Source organism: Carassius carassius, chromosome 15, assembly GCF_963082965.1.
Source record: "Carassius carassius chromosome 15, fCarCar2.1, whole genome shotgun sequence".
NCBI classification, from domain to species: Eukaryota; Metazoa; Chordata; class Actinopteri; order Cypriniformes; family Cyprinidae; genus Carassius; species Carassius carassius.
This window is the reverse complement of record NC_081769.1, coordinates 13,526,150-13,551,751: the sequence shown is the minus strand read 5'-3', so window position 1 is coordinate 13,551,751 and position 25,602 is coordinate 13,526,150. Positions and strand designations below refer to the sequence as shown.

General features: G+C 37.2%; 1 protein-coding gene across 1 annotated transcript; it reads right to left on the bottom strand.

The window, feature by feature from the left end:
- Positions 1–622: 622 nt before the first annotated feature.
- pde11al (phosphodiesterase 11a, like) lies at positions 623–22,865 on the bottom strand. The gene is made up of 20 exons (XM_059567467.1): positions 21,986–22,865; positions 19,357–19,515; positions 15,319–15,408; positions 14,962–15,102; positions 12,424–12,488; positions 12,166–12,286; positions 11,232–11,307; positions 11,083–11,150; positions 10,842–10,934; positions 10,622–10,672; positions 9,125–9,271; positions 8,809–8,916; positions 6,586–6,695; positions 5,532–5,622; positions 2,349–2,449; positions 1,958–2,035; positions 1,819–1,882; positions 1,403–1,477; positions 1,213–1,296; positions 623–1,131 (listed from the first exon to the last, which is right to left on the bottom strand). The coding sequence occupies exons 1-20, from the start codon at positions 22,757–22,759 to the stop codon at positions 862–864; spliced, it is 2,766 nt and encodes a 921-aa protein (XP_059423450.1). The 5' UTR covers positions 22,760–22,865; the 3' UTR covers positions 623–861.
- Between the last annotated feature and the right edge of the window lie 2,737 nt (positions 22,866–25,602).

Sequence of the window (25,602 nt, the reverse complement as noted above, 5' to 3'; positions counted from 1 at the left end):
CATCTGAAGCATGGGAATCCTATCAGCAACTCTGTTTTATATTTATGTAATGCCAGGCTTTGTGAAAGCAAACTTGTAACTTACAATATAGCAGCACAGACTCACTGAACAACATCTGAGCTTTTGAAACAGTTTACTGCTATTTCTCACATTCAGTTTTTGTGCACCTGAACATCCTGCACATATTCACATATTCCATTATATACATATATTGGAGATAAAATAAAAAAAATATGGGTTCTTAATAAATATTTTGTTTTTAAAACCAGTCATAGTCATTTTATAATGTTTTCAAATTGTGCTGTAAATGCTTGAAGTGATTTCAATAGAAATAGTGTCAATCTCAAAGCAGCCCGCATAAAAAAGTTTGGTTAGCAACACATTTTTTCATATATAAACATAGGAAAGCTGTCAGTCGTCATTATACGGTGCAGGGTTTCTCACATGTGGGTTTTAGAAACCCCGGGGGTTCATGAGCAAATAATTAATTAGATCAAATCTAAAATTAAAATAAATAAATGGGGCTGCATACTTCATCGAAATGTAATATAAATCATGATATATCTTAGTGGGATTATCCAAGGCTGCAATTTAATTAAGACTTAAAAATTTAATGATTTTTATAATTTATAATGTATAATAAAACAATAACATTTCTTGAAAAAGGGTTGAATATTTCATCTGTTTTGTAAAATAAAGTCATTTGACCATTAACCAAGATCAGATTATTCTGAATGTGCAAATCTGTTGTTGGAATATTAAAATATTAACTTAAAATCTCAGCGCATAAGAGGTTCAGGAAAAAGTCGTTTGGGAACCCCTGACTCAGTGGGCCGTCCTTTAATTGTCACATCACACCTCTTATTTGTAATTGGCTGCCGTGGCTTGATTTGGCTCCACACAGTGGGTGGAGTCTTTGCTCTGATTGGTCACCTCACTCTGACTAGATTCTGGCTCGTGGGTGGAGTCTGAACTCTGAGGCGATTCAGTTTCTCCTGCCCCCAGACTGGAGATGCACTCAGAGGCTCTCCGTGTTTGCTGATAGGACCAACAAAGCTCCTCCCACTTCTTTCGGTTGGCATCAATTTCATCTACCATCGGCTGAAGCTTCCTATTCAACTTCACAAGAGCCTATAAAATACATTATCATCACTGTATAAAAGTTAATTAGCTGGAGTTAATTCATTTGCTTTATCTATTTAACTGTTTTACCTTATATAATGGCTTGCAAATTCCATCAATCCATTCTAACTGAAGCACAGGAAGCTCATCTTTACGATTACGATCAAAAATGGCCTGGACAGGAGAGATTAAAATTGAATTGATTTGAATTGAGTTGATTGACAAACCAGCAAATTACATTTTAAAACACAGAGAAATCTGTTGATAAGAGAATACATACAGCAGGTGTTAACTTCAGCTCTGATCTTTCCCTGTCACCTTGTTCAAAGAATTCACTGGTCACCAGTTCAGCCACCTGGAATTAGAAACATAGATTTATGACATTATATTTTAATGTCCACTAAGATATAACCCCAACATACTCGGCAGTGGTTTCAGAGAATGTAAAGTACAATCATTTTCTTACCCTGTTGAGAATTTTTCTTTATAAATCTGACAAATTTGTATATATTTTCCCATACGAAAAAAAAAAGCTAAATATATTTGACTTATATATGATGATGAATATAACTAATATATGATGATATATATTTTTGTCTCTCAAATGAAATCTTATTATCTTACAATTTTCCCTCTCAGATAAGATATTTATACTGGAAAACAAGACAAAAAAAGAACAATGTGGATCTGTCTAACCTGTTTTGAGATCTCCCATGGTCGAGTCACTGCACCCAAGTCACACGCAGTCATCAGCATAGACCTGGTAATATTTATAGTTTTTTAACAGCAGATCCTGGCATTTCTGTTATCAATTTTATAAATTGTAGACACTCACCTGAACATGTCTCTATGTTCTTCATTACTCCAACTGAACTGTCCCGACAAAACACACTCAAAGAACTTGGTTCTACTTCTTTCATATACAATGAATAATGAAGATAATAAAGAAGAAAAAAAAGATCCAATAATTATTTACTTCTTAGCAAATTTGACAATTTAAGGTTATTCAATGTTCCTTTAGGCATCTTTCAGATCTTCACCAGGCTTTCTGGATCTGAACAAAAACCACAAAAGGGGCTTAATATGGCCTCTTCTGCCTCTATTCAAAGGGCGCCTCTCTGTGGCTTAAACGTGAATTACATGCATCTGGTTGAATATTTAAAGCAGTTCGAAGCTGTGGGTTATTATGACTATTGAAACATATGCTGTTTGATACTATTACTTACTTGAAATACAAGGTGAGATCTGTGGACAGAATGGCCTGTTTCAGTAGCTGCATCATGTTGCTGTACTCTTTGGAGGACAAATTAGCAAAAATGTTGTGACCCTGTCAAAAAAAAGGAGAAAAAGATTGTGACGAGTGGGGCGGGGCCGAGGGACATGGGAGCGAGGCCGGTGGAGTGATTGGAGATGAGCTACACCTGTTCGACCCGCCGGTCTTGAGGCCCACGGAGGAGATGGAAGGATATAAAACTGGAGCGACGACAGTGAAGGACGAGAGAGGACCAGGCCTGGGCTTTTAGTTGTGTTTTGGTTTTTATTTGAGCGCACCAGTCATCCGTGAGGGGCTGGTGCGCGGTTTTGTGTTTATTTTTGTAATTAAAGTTTCATGTTGATTGTCCGCCGGTTCCCGCCTCCTTCTTCCGAATATGAAGGTCTTTATCATTACAATGGTGCCGAAGCCCGGGAGAAGGAGGGACGCACTGCTGAAGATCCCTCGCCGCTGTGGTGAATCCGCGGTGACAACGAGCAGGCGAGGAGTGTGCCGCCATGGACGCTCGAGGCGGTGGGCTGGAGCGAGTTGCCGGGGACGGGCGAGCTCGCTACCGGCCGATCACGATAGGGAGGGGCGGCTGCCGTCCGTGAGGGAGCGGAGGAGTCTGCGCCGTTCGCCAGGTGGCCGGAGCCTGCTGCCATCCGCCGGAACGGGGAGGAGCAGGGAACGGGGGACTCCTGCCGGCTGCCCAAAACCGGAGGAGCCGTCGCCGGGCGGCGGAGGAGTGTCGTGCCGTCCGCCGAGGGCCGTCCAGTGCCACCTCCAGGCACCGCGGAGGAGATCGCCCAGCTGGTGGAGGGCCGAGCAGCGGTGCGTCTGGGAACCGGAATTTTTTTTTTTTTCTCCTCTCTCCCCTCTCTCGTCTCTTCGCTCCTCCTTCCATCTCCTTTTCTCTCGCCTCGCCTGTCCTACCCCCAGGTTCCCACAGGTCCCCGTGAGCGGCCCCCCCGGAGGGAGGGGGGGGGGGAGTAGAGCGCAGTCTCGGGAGTACCCCCCGGCCTGCGAGGGGCGATGGGGGTATGTGACGAGTGGGGCGGGGCCGAGGGACATGGGAGCGAGGCCGGTGGAGTGATTGGAGATGAGCTACACCTGTTCGACCCACCGGTCTCGAGGCCCACGGAGGAGATGGAAGGATATAAAACTGGAGCGACGACAGTGAAGGAAGAGAGAGGACCAGGCCTGGGCTTTTAGTTGTGTTTTGGTTTTTATTTGCGCGCACCAGTCGTCCGTGAGGGGCTGGTGCACTGTTTTGTGTTTATTTTGCTTTATTAAAATGTTGTTTGATTGTCCGCCGGTTCCCGCCTCCTTCTTCCCGATGACTAGGAAGTCTTTTATCATTACAAAGATGTTAGAGAAATGTTATATCAAATAGTAAGGGAAGAGTGGGGCAAGATGTCTAAATTGGCCAACTTGGTCCTTCGCTTAATTTAGTGAAAATGCATGACAATGTGATGAGGGAGAAACAATTCATATTCACATGAACCTTGATGGCTTGAACCTTGACAGAATTAATGTGTTCAGTTTCTTTAAAAAAATAATGTTGTTCATTACATGAAATTATTTAAAAGCCTTTTGAGAAACTTTTTGTTTTGTCCTGTATAATCATCGCTTTTATGCCCATATTTGTCATTGATCATTTACAACGGCAAAGCTTACTGCGAATGTGTGTCAACTAACCTTTTTAAAATCTCAGCGGGGGAGAAGTCATATTTCTGAGGCCCTGTGCTTTCCTTTAATTTTAGCTGATAGCAGGCACTTTTAAACATAATTATATCTATTACTTTGAGCTTTATCGGACAGCTTAACCCTGTAAAGCCTGACACACTATATGGAATAATAAAAATTATTCCAAAATAATAATAAAATGTATCAAGCATCATATTTGATATATCAAATATATATATATATATATATATATATATATATATATATATATATATATATATATATATATATATATATATATCTTAGTAATGTTATATTAAAATGCTTAGTTTTATGATCAAAGCTCTGTAGTTTGTTTACTATGGAAGATGTACAAATAAATGTTCCTCAAAAGCCTGATTTGTCATATTTTATTTTCAATTTTAACTAGATTTTTCTGAAAATGATGTATGGATAGTCAAGTAAACATACATTATACTATGTAGCTTCAGTCCAGTAAGTGTCATCTTGAAATATTACTAGCAATATAAAATGTATTCTATGTTTACTCTATACTTATTTGGTAAAAATAAACAAAAGGTACATAAAAGGTCATGTTTATCATTTAGAGGCCTTAGAAAGTAGTGTATTGAATACAGTATGATACAGTAGGCGCTGTGGGGTTAAGTAAAATGTGGCACAGCTTACCCCACTCTCCTAAAGTCTACAGTAAGTGAAGTTTGGGGAAAGCACGACTCACATTCCAAGTTCTAGTAATCCTATTAAGCCTTGTCTTTTCTGCTGAAATAAAGCCAATCATGACACTAGCAATCTCTTCACACCCCTGAGTATCATTCATAAAGAGTGTGTCTCTAAAGTTCTCTATGCATGTTCAGTGTCTGGGATAGAAAGCAATTTCTTTCTCTCCTTGCTTCAGTGCAGCTGACCCAAGAGGGGAATCTCCTTAGCACAGTTAATTGGTGTTGGTTAAAAAAAGCTCAATGGACGTCTACAGGAAATCGATACAGAGCTTGGTCATAATTAAACAGCTCAGAGCTAAATCAGCCACTTAATCAAACACTGACATCTATTTGCATTCATTCCATCCACTGAGACATGCAAATGTGGATGAGGGTAAAATGGGTCATTTCTGCAAATCCATTACAAGAGAAGTGCGAAAGAGACTGGTTATTAGTCCACTGCTTGACAATATTCATTGTGTTCTGCAGATCATTGTTTTCACACACAATGTGAGTCCAAAAGTGTTTATTTCATTGAAAAGTCAAACTGAAAAACTAACATTCATTTTATAATTACTAATTTGTTTTATTTGCTTTACTGAATATTTGTTTCATTTGCTTCAACTAAGTAATGGATTACCATGAACCATATAATGAATGAAAATACAATGCATTGCAAATAAGAGTGTTTAAATTGAAGTAGACATTTTTAAATGGACTTTGAGACATGAGCTGACAGACATGCTCACCTCACTCTGCAGGATCATGACGGCGTGGTTGAAATGATGATGCTCAAGTGTGGCAGACGTTCCGTACAGCAGCGCTAGTGCTGACCCAGACCTTTGAAAGCACAACACAGATCAGATCCAAAACAATAAGCACATTATGTCCCAACCCCATCTCATGGCAATTCATACATATTTTACGAGGTTGCTTATTCGTATTAATTCGTACGACCCTATTCATACAAATTTGTATGACTTTTGCTGAATCATACGTACATTCTAAGAGTTCCCCAATTCGTATGAATTTGAACAAATGACCTACCCCTAAACCTACCTGTCACTGGGGTCTAGACAAATCATACAAAATCGCCACCTTGTAAAATATGTACGAATTGGTCAGGAGATAGCATTGGATTTCCACAAAATATTATTTTTTTTTTTACATTTATAAGCACCAAATCAACATATTCAAATGATTTCTGAAAGGTGATACAGAAAACTGGAGTAATGCTTGATGAAAATTCAGCTTTGCATCACAGGAATAAATTACGTTTGACAATGTATCAAAATAGAAAACAGTTATTTTGAATGCTAATAATATTCCACAATATTTCTGTTCTTGCTGTTTTTATAAATAAATAAATTCTGCCTTGGTGAGCATAAGAGATGTTTTTAAAAAAACATTTAAAAAAATCTTAGCAACCCCAAACTTTAAAATGGGGGTAAATGTTTCTTGCCTTAAAAATATTTAGCCATTTTAACTTTGGGAAAAGTAAATGCAAATAATAAAATGCAGGTAGCCGTGTAAACATGCAGAATTAGGATAGCAAAATAAAAAGAAAACACCTCCAATGTTGGCGTTTAAGGCTGTGCAGCCAATCAGACCCTCCAGAGAATTGGCACAAATTGGTCAGTCAGAAGAAGTTAGTCATATTAGACAGATGCCAACATTGACAGGTTCATCCATGAACAACTTTACTTTTACATGACAATTTTAGGGCTATGTTGGTTCTGTTGGGTCATTATTTGATGTTCAATGTAAAAACTGGAGCCACTGACGTAAGATACATTGACTCACTTTGCCTGAAAGGCGTTATTTGTGCCACGATGGTCCAGGTCATGGCAGAAACACCCAACCATAAGTGCAAGAGTCTCTGTGTCTGTCAGCACCTCCTGGAACGCAGCAGTCTGGACCACAACAGAGAAACCTACTACTGCAAATCCTCCAATACAGTGATTCAATTATGGCTTGAAAGATCATTACTGATTTAAACAATGTGCATTTAAAGCTTCTACCTGATAATATCATTAGAGGGATAGTTCACCCAAAAATGAAAGGCATTTACTGATGTGGTAATAAACTCTTATGACTCTTTTCTCTGCCATACAAAAAAATGTGGATTGGGACAGGGAATGTGAAGCTCTAAGAAGGCAAAAAGCATCTTAAAACCATCACAGAAGTAATCTCTATGACTTATGTGCAATAAAAAATTTAAACAATAACGAACCGAATTAAAGCCGTTATACACTGAATATTTCACCTTCCCTTGTGAAAATAAAGTACACTTTAGCATACTTTAATTGCAATAATATACTTCAAAAGTGAACTAAATTTAACATTTCTGAACACTTACATGGTAATTGCAATTAAATGAAAATGTATTACTGTTTAAATGTATTTATTAATCAAAATGCAATCACCTGAAATGTAGTTTTTTAAAGGCACTTAACTAGGACTTAAGTTCATCTTAAGATGCAATTTCATAATGATTTCTATGGTTATACTGTATGCTGCTGAATGTAAAAGAGTTTGTGATAAACTAAAATATGCTTATTAAAATATTTCTATTGAAACTTGCATGTCATGCATTTAAATATTTTAGTAATTTAAGTTGATCAATTTAGTACATTTAAAATACATTAACTTTAAATGTAATATTGAATAACAAACCACAGTTAAAATGATAATGAAGTACTTTTCAATTACATCAAAATAAGAATACTTCTTTTGAAGCATGTCAAAGGATCATTAAGAGATACTGTTTATATATATATATATATATATATATATATATATATATATATATATATATATATAGTACAGACCAAAAGTTTGGAAACATTACTATTTTTAATGTTTTTGAAAGAAGTTTCTTCTGCTCATCAAGCCTGCATTTATTTGATCAAAAATACAGAAAAAACGATAATATTGTGAAATATTATTACAACTTAAAATAATAGTTTTCTATTTGAATATACTTTAAAAAAAATAATTTATTCCTGTGATGCAAAGCTGAATTTTCAGTATCATTACTCCAGCCTTCAGTGTCACATGTAACATCCAGTCTATCACATGATCATTTAGAAATCATTCTAATATTCTGATTTATTATGAGTGTTGGAAACAGTTCTGCTGTCTAATATATTTGATGAATAAAAGGTTAAAAAGAACTGCATTTATTCAAAATATTTTTTTTTCTAATAATATATATTCTAATAAAATATTTTCTTTACTATCACTTTTTATCAATTTAACACATCCTTGCTGAATAAAAGTATTGATTTTATTAAAAAAAAAAACAAAGAAAAAAAATGACTGACCCCAAATTACTGACCAGTAGTGTATATTGTTATTACAAAATATTTATATTTTAAAAACATAGCTTCTTTTTTTATTTTTTTTAACTTTTTATTCATCAAAGTATCCTAAAAAAGTATCACGTTCTGAAAAAATATTAAGCAGCAGAACAGTTTCCAACTTTGATAATGAATCATCATATTAGAATGATTTCTAAAGGATCATGTGATAATGATCCTAAAAATTCAGCTTTGCATCACAGAAATAAATGATCATTTAAAGTATAATAAATTTAAAAACAATTATTTTAAATTGTAATAATATATCACAATATTAATTTTTTTTCTGTATTTTTGATCAAATAAATGCAGGCTTGATGAGCAGAAGAAACTTCTTTCAAAAACATTAAAAATAGTAATGTTTCCAAACTTTTGGTCCATACTGTATATACACACACTTTTAGGATTTGAAGTATATAACAAGCACACAGTCAATATCCTCAAGCACAATCCTTCTTCATAAGGGTTGAAAGTCTTATTTGACCAATCACTTTCATTGTACAGAAAAGAGCAGCTTAAACATTCTAATATTTTTGTGTTCCACAGAAGAAGGTGGTTTCGATTAAATCACTAAGGGTGAATAAATTCTGCCTTTTCATTTATGAGTGTACTATCAAATCACATAGGTTATTTCAGGCCACTTCGATCATCATCTGTGACTTACGGTGATCATGACAAACATGCACTGCGAGACATTGAAGGCATGCCTCCAGTTGTGATAGGCTACGGTGCGGTAGTTCTTCCTCACGGTTAGCAACCAGCGGCACAGCACCTGAGCAGGAACAGAAAGGCATGCTGTAGTATTCACCGCAGCTCCAGACCCTCCCTGTGTTCCTAAAACCAGCCTGCAGCACAGTCTCTCCCCAATCCATAACCCAGCTCTCCCTGCCTCACACAGCATACATATGTAAGCAGCATTTCACTCTCCCAGTCAGTATAGGGTTGGCATTTGGCCCCCGCTTTGATGATGATTGCCTCACCTCATAATCAATTTTGAATTTCTGCACGACACCGAGCTCCAAAAACATCCGCAGGGAGGCAGTGATCATGGCGTCGCTGTCCAGAGAAAAGTCATTAAAGTGGAACTCATCGATCCCGAGCTCACTGCTTAGGGGAATCTTAGCAGCCTGAGAGAGGAGAGGGGACAATCTCAGCAACTCCAGCTGCAAGGCAATTAAACACCAGAGCAGAGCCTGATCCACAAAAGGCTCAGACAGAAAGAGTATATGACACTGCCATTTCAATTATTAATACCTCAACTCTCTCAAGTCTAGGACACCACCTCTATAAATTTCTAGGAAACGTTGGGGGCTGAGATGTTTTTTACACTTCTATCTCTCTAATGTATGAGTTTAATTTGAAGTTTTCATCACGTCTCTCTGGAGAAAAGGTTTGCTATATGCTACTGATCTGGGAACCTTATTTCACATTTTGCAACACTATACAAGATCTAGCTGTACCACACTGTAAAGATAATAATGCACTGGTCAAATACAGTAAGTTGTAATGCTGTTGATATTAAATTCAAATGTGCTTTATTGCATGGCAGGCATTACATCGTATTGCCAAAGCATTTTTTATATTTACAACAAATCAGATACTGAATGAATAATTTATAAAATTATAAATTATAAAATAGGTAATTAAAGAGAGGTTTACTTTTTGCTAGAGTTATAGTTTATTTAAGCAGCTTTATTGCAACAGGGCTTATAATACATGAAATAGCATGTGATAAAAATCTTTTTTAAATTAACAAATATATATAATTTCTATTTTTTGTTGTTCCTGTGACACATTTTGATTTTTTTCATTGACTTGAAATAGAGTAAAACCGTCCAAGAGTCTTATGCTCACCAAAGTTGCATTTATTAGAAAATATACAGTAAAATAACATAAAATTACACAGTTAATAAAAAGAGTAATATTGTGAAATATTACAATTTAAAGTTTTCGATTTTAATATATCTCAAAATATAATTTATTTCTGTGATGGCAAAGCTGATTTTTTAACATCATAACTCCAGTCTTCAGTGTCACACGATCCTTCAGAAATCATAGCAATATGCTGATTTGGTGCTCAAGAAACATTTCTGATTATTATCAAAACAGTTGTGGTGTTTAATATTTTTATGCTGTTTTGTTGTATATTTTGTGCTGTTAAATATTTTTATCTGTGATCATTTTTTGAAAAATTCTTTCATTTACAGAAAGTTCAAAAGAACAGCATTTATTTGAAATATATTTTTATGTAACATAAAAAGTGTTTACTGTAACTTTTGATAATTTTGCATAATTTCTGAATAATACACAAAAAAAACTATACTGACATATACTTTTTCAATGGTAATAGACCAGTTATCAATAATGTTTCAACATTTAAAACTTCATGTTTTAAAAATTTATTTAAAACATTAGTATATTTTCAGTGCTGTGGAATCTAGTTTTTTATGGACTTAAATTCCATATTTTAATCTTACCTTCAGGCGATCAACCTCTGCCTTGGAGCATGTAGCATGATAAGACAGCATCTGAAAAAGACAGAAATAACAATATGCACACTATGTAACCATACCAATCATGCACAATTTAATTTCTCTCTACTGGTCTGACAGATTAATATGCAGGCAAAAATGTAGCTATTATATTAATGGGCTGTTTAAAACATAAAAATAAATACTAATAAGAAATATTACTCACATCTAGAGCCACAGACTGCTTAGCCCAAGTCTTTTTAACCTGGTTATACATCATTGTGTTGTTAATGCCCAGACCACAGAAAATAACAAAAGCCTGTGAGGAACAACGGAAAGGAAAATTAATCATAAGTATGATTTATGACAGTATCAGTAATGTAAGTAAGTATGTAAGGCTCTAAATCACTTATAAAATATTGATTGGCAATTTTATTCCAACATCAAATATTTGAATAAAGTCACACCTCAAATAACCTTTGATCTGCATCATTAAATGTCTTCCTGTCCAAGCGATTCAGAATCTGGGCAACGCCTAATAAAAGTAAGACATTATTTAAGTTGTTGTTTTTGTTGGTTTGTATATAAGCAGTTAAGCACTTGTGTGGAAACTCACCAATAATCTGATGTGTCCGATTCCAGATGGGGACGCATAAAACTGATCTGATATGAAAACCAGAAGCCTGGTCCGCCTGAGTAGAAAACACAATGCTTGAAATGATACGTGTGTATGTGTGTGTGTGTGTGTGTGTGTGTGTGTGTGTGTGTGTGTGTGTGTGTGTTTGATTACACTTGGGTTCATATACATGCTTAACGGTGCTAAACCATAAGAAGTGCATTAAAAGAAGTGCATTAAATTGTATTGGATGTGTACTTTTAGTGTATTCTTTCTCTCCATTTCTCAAATTTTCTCTCTTTTTTTATATATGTATTGAAAAAAACTGTACTTGCAGATAAAATAATTCTAATTAAAAAAAATAATCTTTTGTCATTCTTGAAAGAAGTACAGTTATTTTGATGCAGACTAACATACTTATGCACATGTAAACTACTTGATATATTTAAATAGACAATATATTTAAAAAGTGTCAATAGACATGCATTTACATTTTACTTTACCATAAATGCTTGCCAGTACATTTGGCAGTACACTAATCAATTCAACATATTAAAGTTATTAAAAGTATTTCAAAATTATTGAAATAAATTACATAATATGTACTTACTTAAGAGTCCTACTTAAGTGGGTAAAAAAGCACTCTTAAGTTCAACTAATTTTATTTAATATGAATTGTATACTATAATACATGTTAATTTAAGTGTAATGTAAAACATTACAGTCAGTATACACTGAAGTATATAATTTTAAAGTATATTTTCTTGCTTATGTGTACTTCTTTGTCACAAGGACATACTACGTAGATGACTGCTGCTAGTTTGCTAGTTTAGACTAACTGGCACCATTAGAGAGATGTGGGCTTGGAAGCATGCTTTGGTTTGGGCCAAGTGATCAAAATGAACATGAAACTGGTCTGTGAGGGTGTGCTCACCTCAGCATCAAAGCGGGGATCCTGACAGACGTCACTGATGTTAACAGGCAGCCCGGTTGATGCTACCAACTCAGCAATGCTGTTATTGATCAGCCAGTCCGAGCAAGACACCTTCTCCATGCTGACTTTGTCAAATGCACACACATACATACAACACACATATACTGAGCATGGTATACATTAGCTGACATCCCGCTTACATTATGTAAAAAAATACAATTTAGTAGTTTGTCATATTAATAGTCCTTTTATTCTCACCTGATGTCATGATCAATGCTGCACAGTGGAGACATGAGCTCAAATGTCTGGGAGAACTTTACTACCTATGAACACAGTGAGAGAACTACTAGGTTTAGATATTTTATGAAGAAACCCTGAATAGTTTAATACTTAATTTGCTTTTAAACACTTGCTGTAAAGAAGGGTTATTCAAATCTTGGCTAGGGTTGGAGCCAAACTCTGCACCGTATTGGCCCTCCAGGGCAAGATTTCAATAACCCTGCTGTAAAGCAATGCTAGGGTCATTTCAAGGTGTTCACGCTGCCCTCTACTGGGTGAACGGTTTTCACAGACAGTGACAACTATTCACAAAATACAAGTCATCTGCAAAGAAAAAGCACAAAATGTTTTTTATAAAGACTAGCTGTATAGAGCACTACAGTGATGACGTATTTTGTAGCTCAACCCAGAAATTAACAATAAACAGATTCCCTTGACAAAAAGTACAATAGGATTCGATTTTCCATTGGCGTTTGAATTGTTGAGGAATAAGCTATATGACCAACAAAAGTAAAAAAATTCTTACATGTTGTGTACATCATGATGATCTTCACAAATGAAGACATCTGTTATGAATTTTAAAACCTAAATAAAGTCACCAGAAGTAAAAAGCTAAACACTGGCTCCAAGCAAACTACAGTAGCATGGGTTTAAAAGTGCAGTCACTAGGCTTCTAACAACTCTTTCAGTCTTCATAATTAAAAAAAAAAATATTACTTGTTTGAGTTTGAAACGTTAGAATAGTTTGTAGGAGCGTGATTATAAATACAATGTGGTTGTAAAAGTGGATTTAGTGAGTAGATGGGTTTTCCTGTTCAGCATAATGATGTTTAATGTCCTCAACAACCTCTTATTAGCTATGTGGAGGTTTTTACTTAAAAAAAATCTTTAAGATAGAGTTTTCATTTGTACATGTATGAGCCAACCATGATGTAAAAAAAAGAATGACACCTCGACTGTCCACCACGGTTGCCTCTATCAGCCTGTAGGCTCAATTGTGTGTGGAGGAGTCAAGCCCGAATTGGCGCGAAAATTCACAAAATATGACGTCATGCGCGTTCTCTTCTACTTGGGCTTACAACCGTACGGCACACCAGCCATTATAGTAAGCAGCAGCAATAGTGTTTTCAAATGGACTCTGCGGATGGAAAGAAGCGACCTGCCTCCAGCACAATTTAGACACCCACGGACACTCCTCGTAAGTAAAAAAAAAGAGCGTGCGTACTGAGAACGAGCATGAGACTGGCTGCAGTTCCTCTAACGGCCACTGGTGTCAGTAACGGGTAGAAATTTCAGAACCTACGCAATGCTCCTTTAAGCTACTTGTTAGAAATCAACTTTTTAAAAAAGCTTTTATAAAAATTTTAATCTGCAAAGTGGTATTATTGATGTATTTTATGTCATACATTAAATCCTCAACATTTCTTAAAGGGAGTAATTACCCAAAAATGAAAATTCTGTCATTAAAGGAACACTCCACTTTTTTTGAAAATAGGCTCATTTTCCAACTCACCTAGAGTTAAACAGTTTTACTGTTGTTGAATCCATTTAGCCCATCTCTGGGTCTGGCGGTAGCACTTTTAGTTTAGCTTAGCATAGACCATTTAATCTGATTAGACTGTTAGCATCTCGCTCAAAAATTACTAAAGAGTTTCTATATTTTTGACTATCTAAAACTTGACTCTTCTATAGTTACATCGTGTACTAAGACCAACGGAAAATGAAAAGTTGCGATTTTCTAGGCCGATATAGCTAGGAACTATACTCTCATTCCAGCGTCATAATCAAGAAACTTTGCTGCTGTACCATGAGAGCAGAAGGCGCAAAGATATTACACAGCACATGAAAATAGCAACTTGATTATTACGCCGGAATGAGAGTATAGTTTCTAGCCATATCGGCCTAGGAAATCGCAACTTTTCATTTTTCGTCGGTTTTAGTACACAATGTAACTACAGAAGAGTCAAGTTTTAAATAGGAAAAATATTGAAACTCTAGTAATTTTTGAGCAAGATGCTAACAGTCTAATCAGATTTAATGATCCATGCTAAGCTAAGCTTAAAGTGCTACCGCCAGACCCGGAGATCAGCTGAATGAATTCGAAAATGGTAAAACTCAACTGTTTAATTCTAGGGGAGTTGGAAAATGAGCATATTTAAAAAAAAAAGTGTTCCTTTAATTACTCCTCCTTATGTCGTTTCAAACCTGGAAGACCTTTGCACGTGCTGAATGTAAACAATGCTGATTATGTTGATAACGTTCAGGTAAAATCATTGCTGTCTATGGGACGGTCAGAGAGCTTGCAGGTTCCATCAAAAATATCTTACTTTGTGTTCCGAAGATGAATGAAGGTCTTATGGGTTTGGAACGACATGAGGGTGAGTAATTAATGAAAGAATGTTCATTTTTGGGTGAACTATCCCTTTAAGAATGGTGGAAGGTAGAAAGGATGGAGAAAGATAAGAAAAAACACAAAATGCCAGAAAAGAGAAAAGGGGGACTAAAAAGCGATCTCACAGGAGAGTGGATGTCTTCTAGCAGAAGCACTGAGCAGCGCTCACACTGCAGTAATGTCAGCGCACGCTGCATGATCTTTCTCACAATCTTCTCTAGGTCCGTCTGCTCCTCAAACAGATCATTCACCACCTCCAGCAGGGCCTTGAGGAACAACAGCAATAGCTGAAATGTATTCAGATAACACAGGCCTTCAAGCAGATCATTAAATATTTTAAACCTTGAGACCTGAGGATTGTAAACAAGCTTTCAAAATCAAGCAACACACTGTCTGAGACGTCTAGAAGTCTAGAGGCAGATTTGAAATCAGTCTGAAAAACTGAGTTTTATTCAGCAACATTTCTGCAGCTCTTGACTCACCCTGCTCCTCTCATACTCCTTGCGGGATTCGGAGAAGAGTTTGGCGTTGGAGATCGATATTCCACAGAACGGTAGATACATTTGAAGAACCTGTAGGGAGAAGTGTGATGCTTTCAAAGCTTTGGTCTGATTGATGCATGATGGTGAGATATTAAGAGGAAAAAAACAACAGCAGAAGAACTGGAGGCATCACATCAGTTAATCCGTTTATTTCTAGGGCATTTATAACAGCACAGCCTGTGTATCTGTTTTCAGTGCTGCTTGGCATAAATAATTCTAAGGAGAAATTCAGTGCTATTAATTACTATCTATAGAGAGCTGTTTAGAAGCAGCGATGAAAGTGAAGGTCTGAGATGTGCGGGTGCAGACTGACTTGTGCCCAGAGACTGCAGAAGTGGATCTGCTGCATTGATTCTGAAGTATGGAATTCACATGTGGTGATTTAGCCAATGACAAAGATGACCTCAGTTCTGAGAACAGTTCTGAGCAGGCGAATTCCATAATTTCTTAGGGCATTCCAAAAGAAAGTGAAAAACGGAATCCCTTCACTGAGGACCCTTTCACAAATGGTATACATTTTTTTGATCATTTGATCATTTATGGTCATGTGACCCAGGGTGGCGAGTCCTTGCGATTCATTTTAAAGCTAGACCATTTAAGAATTCGAGTTAATATGTAAACAGAATAATTCTAATTGTTTTATTTTTTTACAATGCATTACACATATTTTCATCATGCGTTTCATTTTAAATTTAAATATGTTTAAGAAATGTGTGTTTAATAGTAGATTTGTTAGGTAAATGTGACTACATGCAGGGTCTTTTATATTTGTATAAATTAAAGAGGGAACACACAACATATATAAAATATATTTTTAAAAAAGCCATTATAAAATGTAGATTAATTTGCATCGATTATATTAACAGCAATAATACGAAATTTCTGGTGTACACTGTGATGACCTGGAATTGTTACCTTAAATGGCTATTTCTACCTGATTTCACCCATACAATTTAGTTTTGTTAGTATAAATTACTGTATTTAAGTTGATTCATCAAAATTAAATAATATTCCAAAATCAGTTAATGTAGATATTTCAGTTTTTAAGTTCCCATTTTTTTCAGGTTAAGAACAGGTCATGTGGTGATGCACACCGCATTACATTGCACCAGAAAAAAAATAGTAACCTAAAAAAAATATGCTTCATGATGAAACTAATTAATTGATTTTATTTAAATATTTGTTTTATTTATTTAACGTTACTGAATCAACCTAAACAAAGTAGGTTTTGTCCAACAAAACTAAATTTAAGGGTAATTTCATGTAGACACTCTTCAAGGATTCTGCCCTTTGGAGTGATTAGGGCATGAATTCTCTCTTCCAGTTGGAATTTCCCAATATCAGTTCTAGATTTGACATATGCAGTATCTCAATGAAGGTGCAAAATGACCACAGGGCTTCAACTGGTTATGCTCCTGTTTCTAAGGTTATGAATAAAACAGAGATTTTCAAATGTGAATAACTAATTTTCTAAATCTTGATCTACTTGTACTCCGGCATAGCAGGATATTCGCCACGGCGCTAATTTATCGATCTCTTTTGATTCAGCACAGCAATTACATCCACACTCTAGAGTTTCATTACCAGTTAAAAGAATGGAAATTTGATCTTCAGCCATCACCTACAGGTAACGGTTCATTTGAATCACATGCTATTACTGTAACCCACCCTGTTAAAATCCACTTTGTGGTCATTTATCGTACCCCAGGTCAATTGGGAAACTTCTTGGAGGAGTTGGATGTGCTGCTATCAAACTTTCCTGAAGATGGTACTCCTCTGGTACTGCTTGGTGACTTCAACATCCACCTAGAAAAACCCCAGGCTGCTGACTTCAAAACTCTGCTCGCCTCATTTGATCTCAAGCAAGTGTCTACTACAGCGACTCACAAATCAGGCAACCAACTGGACCTCATCTACACGCGCTGTTGCTCTGTGGACAACTCTTCAGTTGCTCCACTGCACACCTCAGACCACTTCCTCATTACTGCTAACCTAGCACTTACTCCTGAAGCGGCTCACACTCCAACGCAGGTCACCTTTCGACGGAACCTACGCTCACTCTCTCCATCGAGCCTATCTTCTGTGGTTTCATCCTCGCTTCCTGCACTCTCTCAGTTTTCAGCTCTGGACACGAACAGCGCTACGGACACTCTTTGCTCCACTTTAACATCTTGCTTGGACAACTTTTGCCCACTGTTGTCTAAACCAGCACGCACCGCCCCATCTGCCCCCTGGCTGTCCGAGGTTCTCCGTGAACATCGCTCTAAACTCAGGGCTGCAGAGAGGAAAAGGCAGAAATCAAGAAACTCTACCAACCTCAGTGTGTATCAGTCTCTCCTCTCTTCCTTCTCTGCAAATGTCTTCACGGCTAAAACATCCTACTACCACAACAAAATTAACAGCTGTTGTGATGCTCAGACACTCTTCAAGAATTTCTCTTCTCTTCTTAATCCGCCGCCACCACCTCCTCCATCGACTCTTACAGCGGACGACTTTGCAGTTTTCTTCACAAATAAGACAAGAACCATCAGTGACCAATTCTCCACACCGCAGACTGAGGACAACTTCACAATGAGCGATGCACACTCTTTCTCCTCCTTCCCACTCTCAGAGATGGACGTTTCCAAACTTCTCCTGTCCAATCATCCTACTACTTGTCCACTTGATCCGATCCCCACTCACCTCCTTCAAGGGATCTCTTCTTCAGTCATACCTTCGCTTACTCACATTATCAACTGCTCTCTTCACTCTGGAACATTTCCCTCAGCATTCAAGCAGGCTCGGGTAAGCCCACTGCTCAAGAAACCATCTCTAAATCCAGCGCTTCTTGAAAACTACAGACCGGTATACCTTCTTCCATTCATTGCAAAGACACTTGAGTGAGCTGTGTTCAACCAGCTTTCTATGTTCCTTGTACAGAACAACCTCCTGGACAGCAACCAATCTGGCTTCAAAAGTGGCCACTCAACTGAGACTGCTCTGCTCTCGGTTACTGAAGCCCTGCGACTAGCAAGAGCAGCTTCAAAATCCTCGGTACTCATCTTACTGGACCTGTCTGCTGCTTTTGACACCGTTAATCACCAGATTCTCCTGTCCACCCTCAGAAAGATGGGCATCTCTGGAACCGCACTCCTGTGGGTTAAGTCCTACCTCTCTGACAGATCCTTCAGTATGTCCAGACTGGACTATTGTAATGCTCTCCTGGCGGGCCTTCCTGCATGTACTGTCAAGCCTCTGCAATTGATCCAGAATGCAGCAGCGAGGGTTGTCTTCAATGAGCCAAAAAAAGCTCACGTTACTCCTCTCCTCATCAGGTTACATTGGCTACAAGTAGCCGCTCGCATCAAATTCAAGGTACTGATGCTATCCTACAAGATGACCACTGGCACGGCACCAACATACCCAAACTCACTGGTTAAATCTTATGTGCCCTCCAGAAGTTTGCGCTCTGCAAGTGAACGACGCCTTGTGGTGCCATCCCAAAGAAGTTCAAAATCACTCTCATGGACCTTTTCCTGGACTGTGCCGAGCTGGTGGAATGACCTCCCAATCTCAATTCGTACAGCTGAATCTTTACTCATTTTCAAGAAACATCTAAAGACTCATCTTTTTTGACAGCACTTAACCAACTAATGCTAGCACCTTTCCTTTTTTTGTCTTTTCATTTATTAAAAAAAAAAAAAAAAAAAAAAACAGCTATGCGTTCTATATTAGACTAACTGAGACTTGTCATGGCACTTGTATACTGTTGTTGTTCTCTTGTTGACCTGACTGCTTCTATTGTTCTCATTTGTAAGTCGCTTTGGATAAAAGCGTCTGCTAAATGATTAAATTTAAATGTAAATGTAAATGTAAAGTTTGGGCAATACAGTAATAGGTATCTGGAGAATGTAACTATAAATCCACTAGCTGGAGCAGATGCTTTAGAATAAAATATCAGCATGAAGCCAAGAGAAAAGAAGAACAAATCTTATGTACCTTCTCATCGTCCTCGGTGAATGGAGTTCCGCTGGGGTTCTTGTTGATGGCCTGCACTACACCGATGACTTCCCCATCACTGTTGCGGATGGCCATGCACAGAATGGACTGAGTCTTATAGCCCGTTAGCTTGTCGATTTCATCACTGAACCGATGGTCCTACACAGTACAATGAAAAGCACAACATTGTGGCTAGATGCAAAAATTAACATTCATTCATTAAGGTTACTGTATTGTTATATAAAATATTTGTTAGAGATAATAATTTGATAATGTAATACAGTATATAATAATAATTGTAAAAGGTAATCTGTTGATAACTGGGATGTTTTGATTCATTTTTTTTCACATCAGTCCCAAATACCCTTATAACCTTTGCCTTATTCAAATCTAACTCAAAATGTTATGGGTAAAAAAAAAACACTTCGTTTTTCAGTTCTCTTGTTACAAGTTAGCTATACTAATAGTATTCATAGTAAATTTTGCCTAAATACATGCTGCTAACCGTAAACCAAATCTAATTTCAAAGCTATATTAAGTACACGTTGTTATTTAGTATTACTCATTACGTAATTACACTGTATCACCTTAAAAGTGTAACCAAAAAAAATGCTAATTCCTCCAACTTCACAATGGGGAATGGGAAAAACTATATGAAAATGTATTTGTAGTTGTTGTATTTCAGATTAATCTTGTAGCATATTGCATCACTTTTTAGCCAGCAGCCATATCGCCCTGCAGCCCAAGATTGGTGGTCACTGAAACTAAGCAGGGTTGAGGCTGGTCAGTACCATGATGGGAGACCTCCTCGGAAAACAAGTTTGCTGTTGCAAAAGGTGTTAGTGTGGCCAGCAGGGGGTGCTCACCCTGTGGTCTGTGTGGGTCCTAACACCCCAGTGTAGTGACGGGGACACTATTCTGCCAAAAAGCACCGTCCTTTGGATGAGACATTAAACCGAGGTCCTGACTCTCTGTGGTTATTTAAAATCACAGGATGTCTTTCGAAAAGATTGGGTGTGTCACCTCGGCATCCTGGCTAAATTCGTCCATTGACCTGTGACCATCATGGCCTCCTAACAATCCAAATATCTGCAGATTGGCTTCATCACTCCGTCTCCTCTCCACCAGTAAGCTGGTGTGTGGTGGGTGCTCTGGTGCACTATGGGTGATATCCCATCATCCAGGTGGATGCTGCACATTGGGTGGTGGTGGACGAGGAGATACCCCCTCACAATCTAGAGCACTTTAAGTGCTTAGAAAAGCAGGAAAAGTGCTATATAAATGTAATGAATAATTATTATTACTTTTATACAGTTTGGGGAAAAACTGCATTCATTACCACCAAAAGCATAAAATTCCATCTAAATGATAGGATAGTGGCAAATTCATTGCACTGCATCAATGGATCTCTTCTGACCACAGTTTACTAGGGAAGGCTTGCCTGTGGTCATGATATAATGATGTGTACACACAACTGGTAGTATGTATTTGAAAATGGGGAAACAGCCAACACTGTAATCGAGATATCTTCACATGGGGATTGTTAAGTTCTTGAACCTTTTGACATAATCAAAATAATCAAAGCCATGGCTGCAGAAATTGTAGAAATCACAAATCTTTAAAGGCACTTCTGTTCTATCCTCCATACTAAAGGTTCATATTTTTGCCATAGCTGTTAGGAAAACTAGAGAGCAAGCCAAGCCACTGAATATAATTAAGGTAGATTTTACATGAAATACTGAATTTGGACCAAGCTGTTATGTGTCTTTCAAATGTCATGTGTTGGCCAAGACAGTGATTTTAGATTTTTGTGTCAACTCTTAAAATGTTGCTGTTTCATGAATAGTTTTGTTTCTTAATTATTTTACTCTTTAAATGTAGTTAAAAGTCTATAATACACTGTTTAATGGAAACTTACACCAATATAATGTGGCAGCATGCTCCCCCTACTGGCAAGTAAGCGTTGATTGAATTGTTTCTTATCTCATGTGTAATAACAGGTAAAATATTAAATAGTTGTTATTGTTTTTGCAGTTTTTTTTTTTTTTTTGTACCCAAGACCTACAGTATATGCCTACATTATTTCATTATTTGCTAGATAAACCTTTACCTGAGAAAAATATTCACTGGAGTAAAAATTGTGACAACTAGCTCCGGGCTCCCCAATAACTTTATTTTGTATGTATTGTAGGCTACACTGCATATAAGTCCCTGGCACAAGCTGTCGGTTTTTGCCTTGCTAGACATAAATTATAACTAGAGTTAGCCAAACGTCAGTTATGCAATTTAAAAATAAAATACACTTAGGTTTTGGTGATTTGTGATGTAAATCCATAATAGTCGTACAAAATGGCAGTTTTAGTCCAGTTTTTTTTTTTTTACCGGTCGAACTGTTGTTACGGTTACCTCTGGCGAAATCGAATTTATTTGTCAACAGTTAAAAATACGCACTACTAACTTGTAATGTAACTTGTATAATCCCATTAGGTTCAAAACCCCTGTTAAAAAGGGCATGCTTTAAAAAAAACTCTCAACACCTCGACGTCCTTTGGGTTTAACCATCAAACCCCTTATAATAATTCGCAACCAATGACAGTGTAATTGTCAGTATTATTAGTTGCAGTTCTACCTCGTATGCGTTCGGGATGTTTACGGTTTCTCCGTGTTCTGCTACATAACCTATGATGCCTTTTCCCCACGGAACCTGCACTTCGTTTGAGTCCAGAGGGCTTGAAGAGGGTCGCACCGTCGTACCCGAGTGCACATCAAAAAACTTGGACACCAGCGTCCTCTTATGAGACGGTCCCTCCACTAGGAAAAGCGAACACCTGTCTGCGTTCACCATGATGCACACATTGATTAGAATCTTGTAGCTGAGGTTTGTCATGTCAAGTTCGTTAGAAATGTCCTTAACCAGCTCGAGGAAGAATTCCCTCTCGTTGGACTCTTTGAGTCTGTATTTGTAGTCAATGGCGCTGGAGGCATACTGAGGCACGTTCACCCGGGACTCGAGCAGCGCGCTCAAGATGTGCGCCGTGGTCGGCGGTAACGAGCTGGCTTTCCGCAGCAGCGCGCGCCGTCGCATACTCGACTGGGACTCGTGAGCCGTGAGACTGACGTGCTCGTCGTAGGTCCGGTGCGCAGTCATCGCTTTGGAGCGGGCGAAGTTCCTGCGGAGCTCCATGTGGGACGATCTGCGCTTCAGTCCGTCGGGGTTCGTGGGCCAGAAGGGATCTCTCGCGACCCCGCGTTTCTCCTCCGCCGCAGATGTTTTGGACGGCTGATGCTCTTTGAGCCACCTGCTCAGTGTGTCACATTTTCCCTTCCTGGCGAGATATTCCTCAAAAAGCTCCGGATGACAATCCAAAAATGCCTCCACGTCGGAAAAATCAAAAGTTGTCATGTCGGCACAGCCACAGCCAAATTGTTAAGGAGTCGTCTGCTGCACGCACTTCACACGTCCATCTGCCATTCACATATCACTGTTCTCCAGCCTTACTCCTCACACAGTCTTTTATGAGGCTCGTGGAGATGAACAATGAAATAAATAATTAAATATGACTGATTCGCGATGACGTTTAAGTATAATAAGCAATTTTGTTCAAGCAGTTGGCAGATAAGACGCAGATTTCCTTTGTGAGGGACCTAAATAAACACGAAAGCAAACGAATAGCTAGCTGTCTATTCAGTGTGTCTGTGAAAAACGGATGTTTCTTTTTGTGTGTCCAGTGGAAGTTTAATGAATCTGTTTTTGTTTCGTGAAAGTCTTTTTATAGCTATGCATGTGTGTGTGACAGACAATCAGAGAGAGAGAGAGAGAGAGAGAGAGAAAGAAAGAGGAAAAAATATGTTCTAATACTTTCCTCTATTAAACACTTTTGAAGTAGCCCCTGTCTGAAAATAATGGCTGCTATCATTTGTCATTAAAAGTCTATCCATAATATGTATATTCCAACAGGATGAATAGCCCATTATTTCTGTTTGCACAATCATTATGAATTTAATATTACAAAACCCATGTAAATTTACATTTGTATTGCTGAATTGTCGCTGAAGGGAAATTTGTCTTGGACTATATGGTGCTGTACACATACACAAGACATTCTCACATTTCTTCAAATCATCAAGTCAATAAGAGCAGTAAATATTAATACCATGCGCCAGATGCCAAAGCGACTTGAGTTCATGGATTCACTGGAAATCATATCCATGAGCTTGACATTGCTCTACTGTTTAAACTACAGGAACACTGAAAAATCATTACAAAAATAAATGCAAACATCACATAAAAAAATTGCCATAAAATAATACCTTACAAAACAGTATATGGTCCATTCAAATAACTCAACACAAAATAGATAGGGTGAACTATGCAAAGTGGAGATTTCTTACGCAATTATTTCTGTAAAAAGTTACAAAGTAATAAGTATTTGTGTTAGCATTAAAATTATGTCAGCTTAAACAGTTTTTTTGGAACATACTGTAGTGGCTGGTTTATCTACCAGCCCTAACCACCTTAATCAGTTGAACGGTTTAAAAAAAAAGTGTCCTACTCGGCCTTAAAGTATTGTGCAAATTATTGTCGTATATCTGCAATAATTGACCATGCAGACAGCTTTTAAAACCATAATATATGTTTTATTTTATTTTTGATTGTTCTTTATGATGATATTAAAGGAAAACATTTTCAGGACGACAAAGATCCTCTTTGCATATGTAAATAAGTATATGAGGTTTATATTATTTCTCATCTGCTTTGGTTAACAGTTCACCATTGCACGTCTTCTTCTATACTAGTCATTTCCCTCACTCACTGACACACATAGACCTTCACTTCTCCTGAATAAGGCATTGTGTACTTGTTCAGCTGCTTTCATTCCAACTGAACTCTTTCTGACTGTTGCTATGCTGATAAAAAAAAAAATTTCTGGCAAAGAATGCAACTGTGAACTGGATCTGCTTTTAGATAATTTATCTCCTCAGCTTTAACTCTAGTAATTTCTGGGATCCATCCAGAGAGAGTTATATGTTTTAATTAACATTTTAATCTTTCATCCTGTGTAATGCAAACAGGTCTTCAAAAAACAATTTCATCATATTTTATGATTGTAGCGTACAAATCCAACACATTAGCCAGAAGTGTTGGGAAGGTTACTTTGGAAATGTAATAGGTTACAGATTACAAGTTACCCTATTTAAAATGTAATAGTAGTGTAACTTTTTTAATTACTTTAATAAAGTAATGTAACTAATTACTTTTGAGTACATTTTGATTACTTTTATAAATGTATAATGAATGTTAATTTGCAACTGTTAATCATCTTCAACCATTTTACACCATGCAGGTTTAACCTTAAAGTAGAGCTCAATACTGTCAGACTTTCACCATCCTTCATCACCTGAATTAAGATGATCAAATTTGAACACATCCACCACACAATCAGACTTTATTACTGCCTTTTACTTAGAGATTGATCTGAAGTTCAAAGCAGATTTAAAATCAAAAGAAATAGTTTATAGATACTGTTTTTGAAACCAAATCTTTGCATAACTACAGGCATCTAACTGCATCTAACAATGGTTTGGGGAAAAATAGTTAATAAAAAAATAAAAGCATATACATCAACTCAAATACGGTTATCTAATAAGCATTTGTCCTATTTTGTGTACTAAACTCCTGAAACATTGGTGTCTTTTTGAAACACTGTTGTCTCTTTGTATATGATATGATGATAGTTTCTCAAAATAAGTAAAAAATGCTTATGAAGTGACTGTTCTAGAGATTAATTTCCATGAGGGGCGGACTGGGGAAAAAAAATAGGCTGGGAAATCTCACACTCATAAACCCACAACCCATTCTGAAACATGGACAACCCTATTTTTCTTTTTGGACCTGAAAAAAGATTTGAGTTCTCTCCTGAACTGCACCTTCACTTCCATTATCCATCCATCTCTCTCATGACTTTAATACTGAAGATTTTTATTTGACTTTTACCATGTTTTGTAAGTGCAATTTTGTTTTTTGGCAAATGAATTACCACTTGTATTTATTTTTAGTACAAATTCCATAGTTAAACCACGGTTAGTGCCATACCATAGGCTACATTAATTTTAGTTAATTTAGTTTTTGTATCCACTAGCTCCCCCTAAACCTATGATAAAATATGATGATTTGTCTGCTAACTTACTACTGTAACATTACAATAGATAATAATGACGTCGTTTATACAGTATTTTGAGTGATTG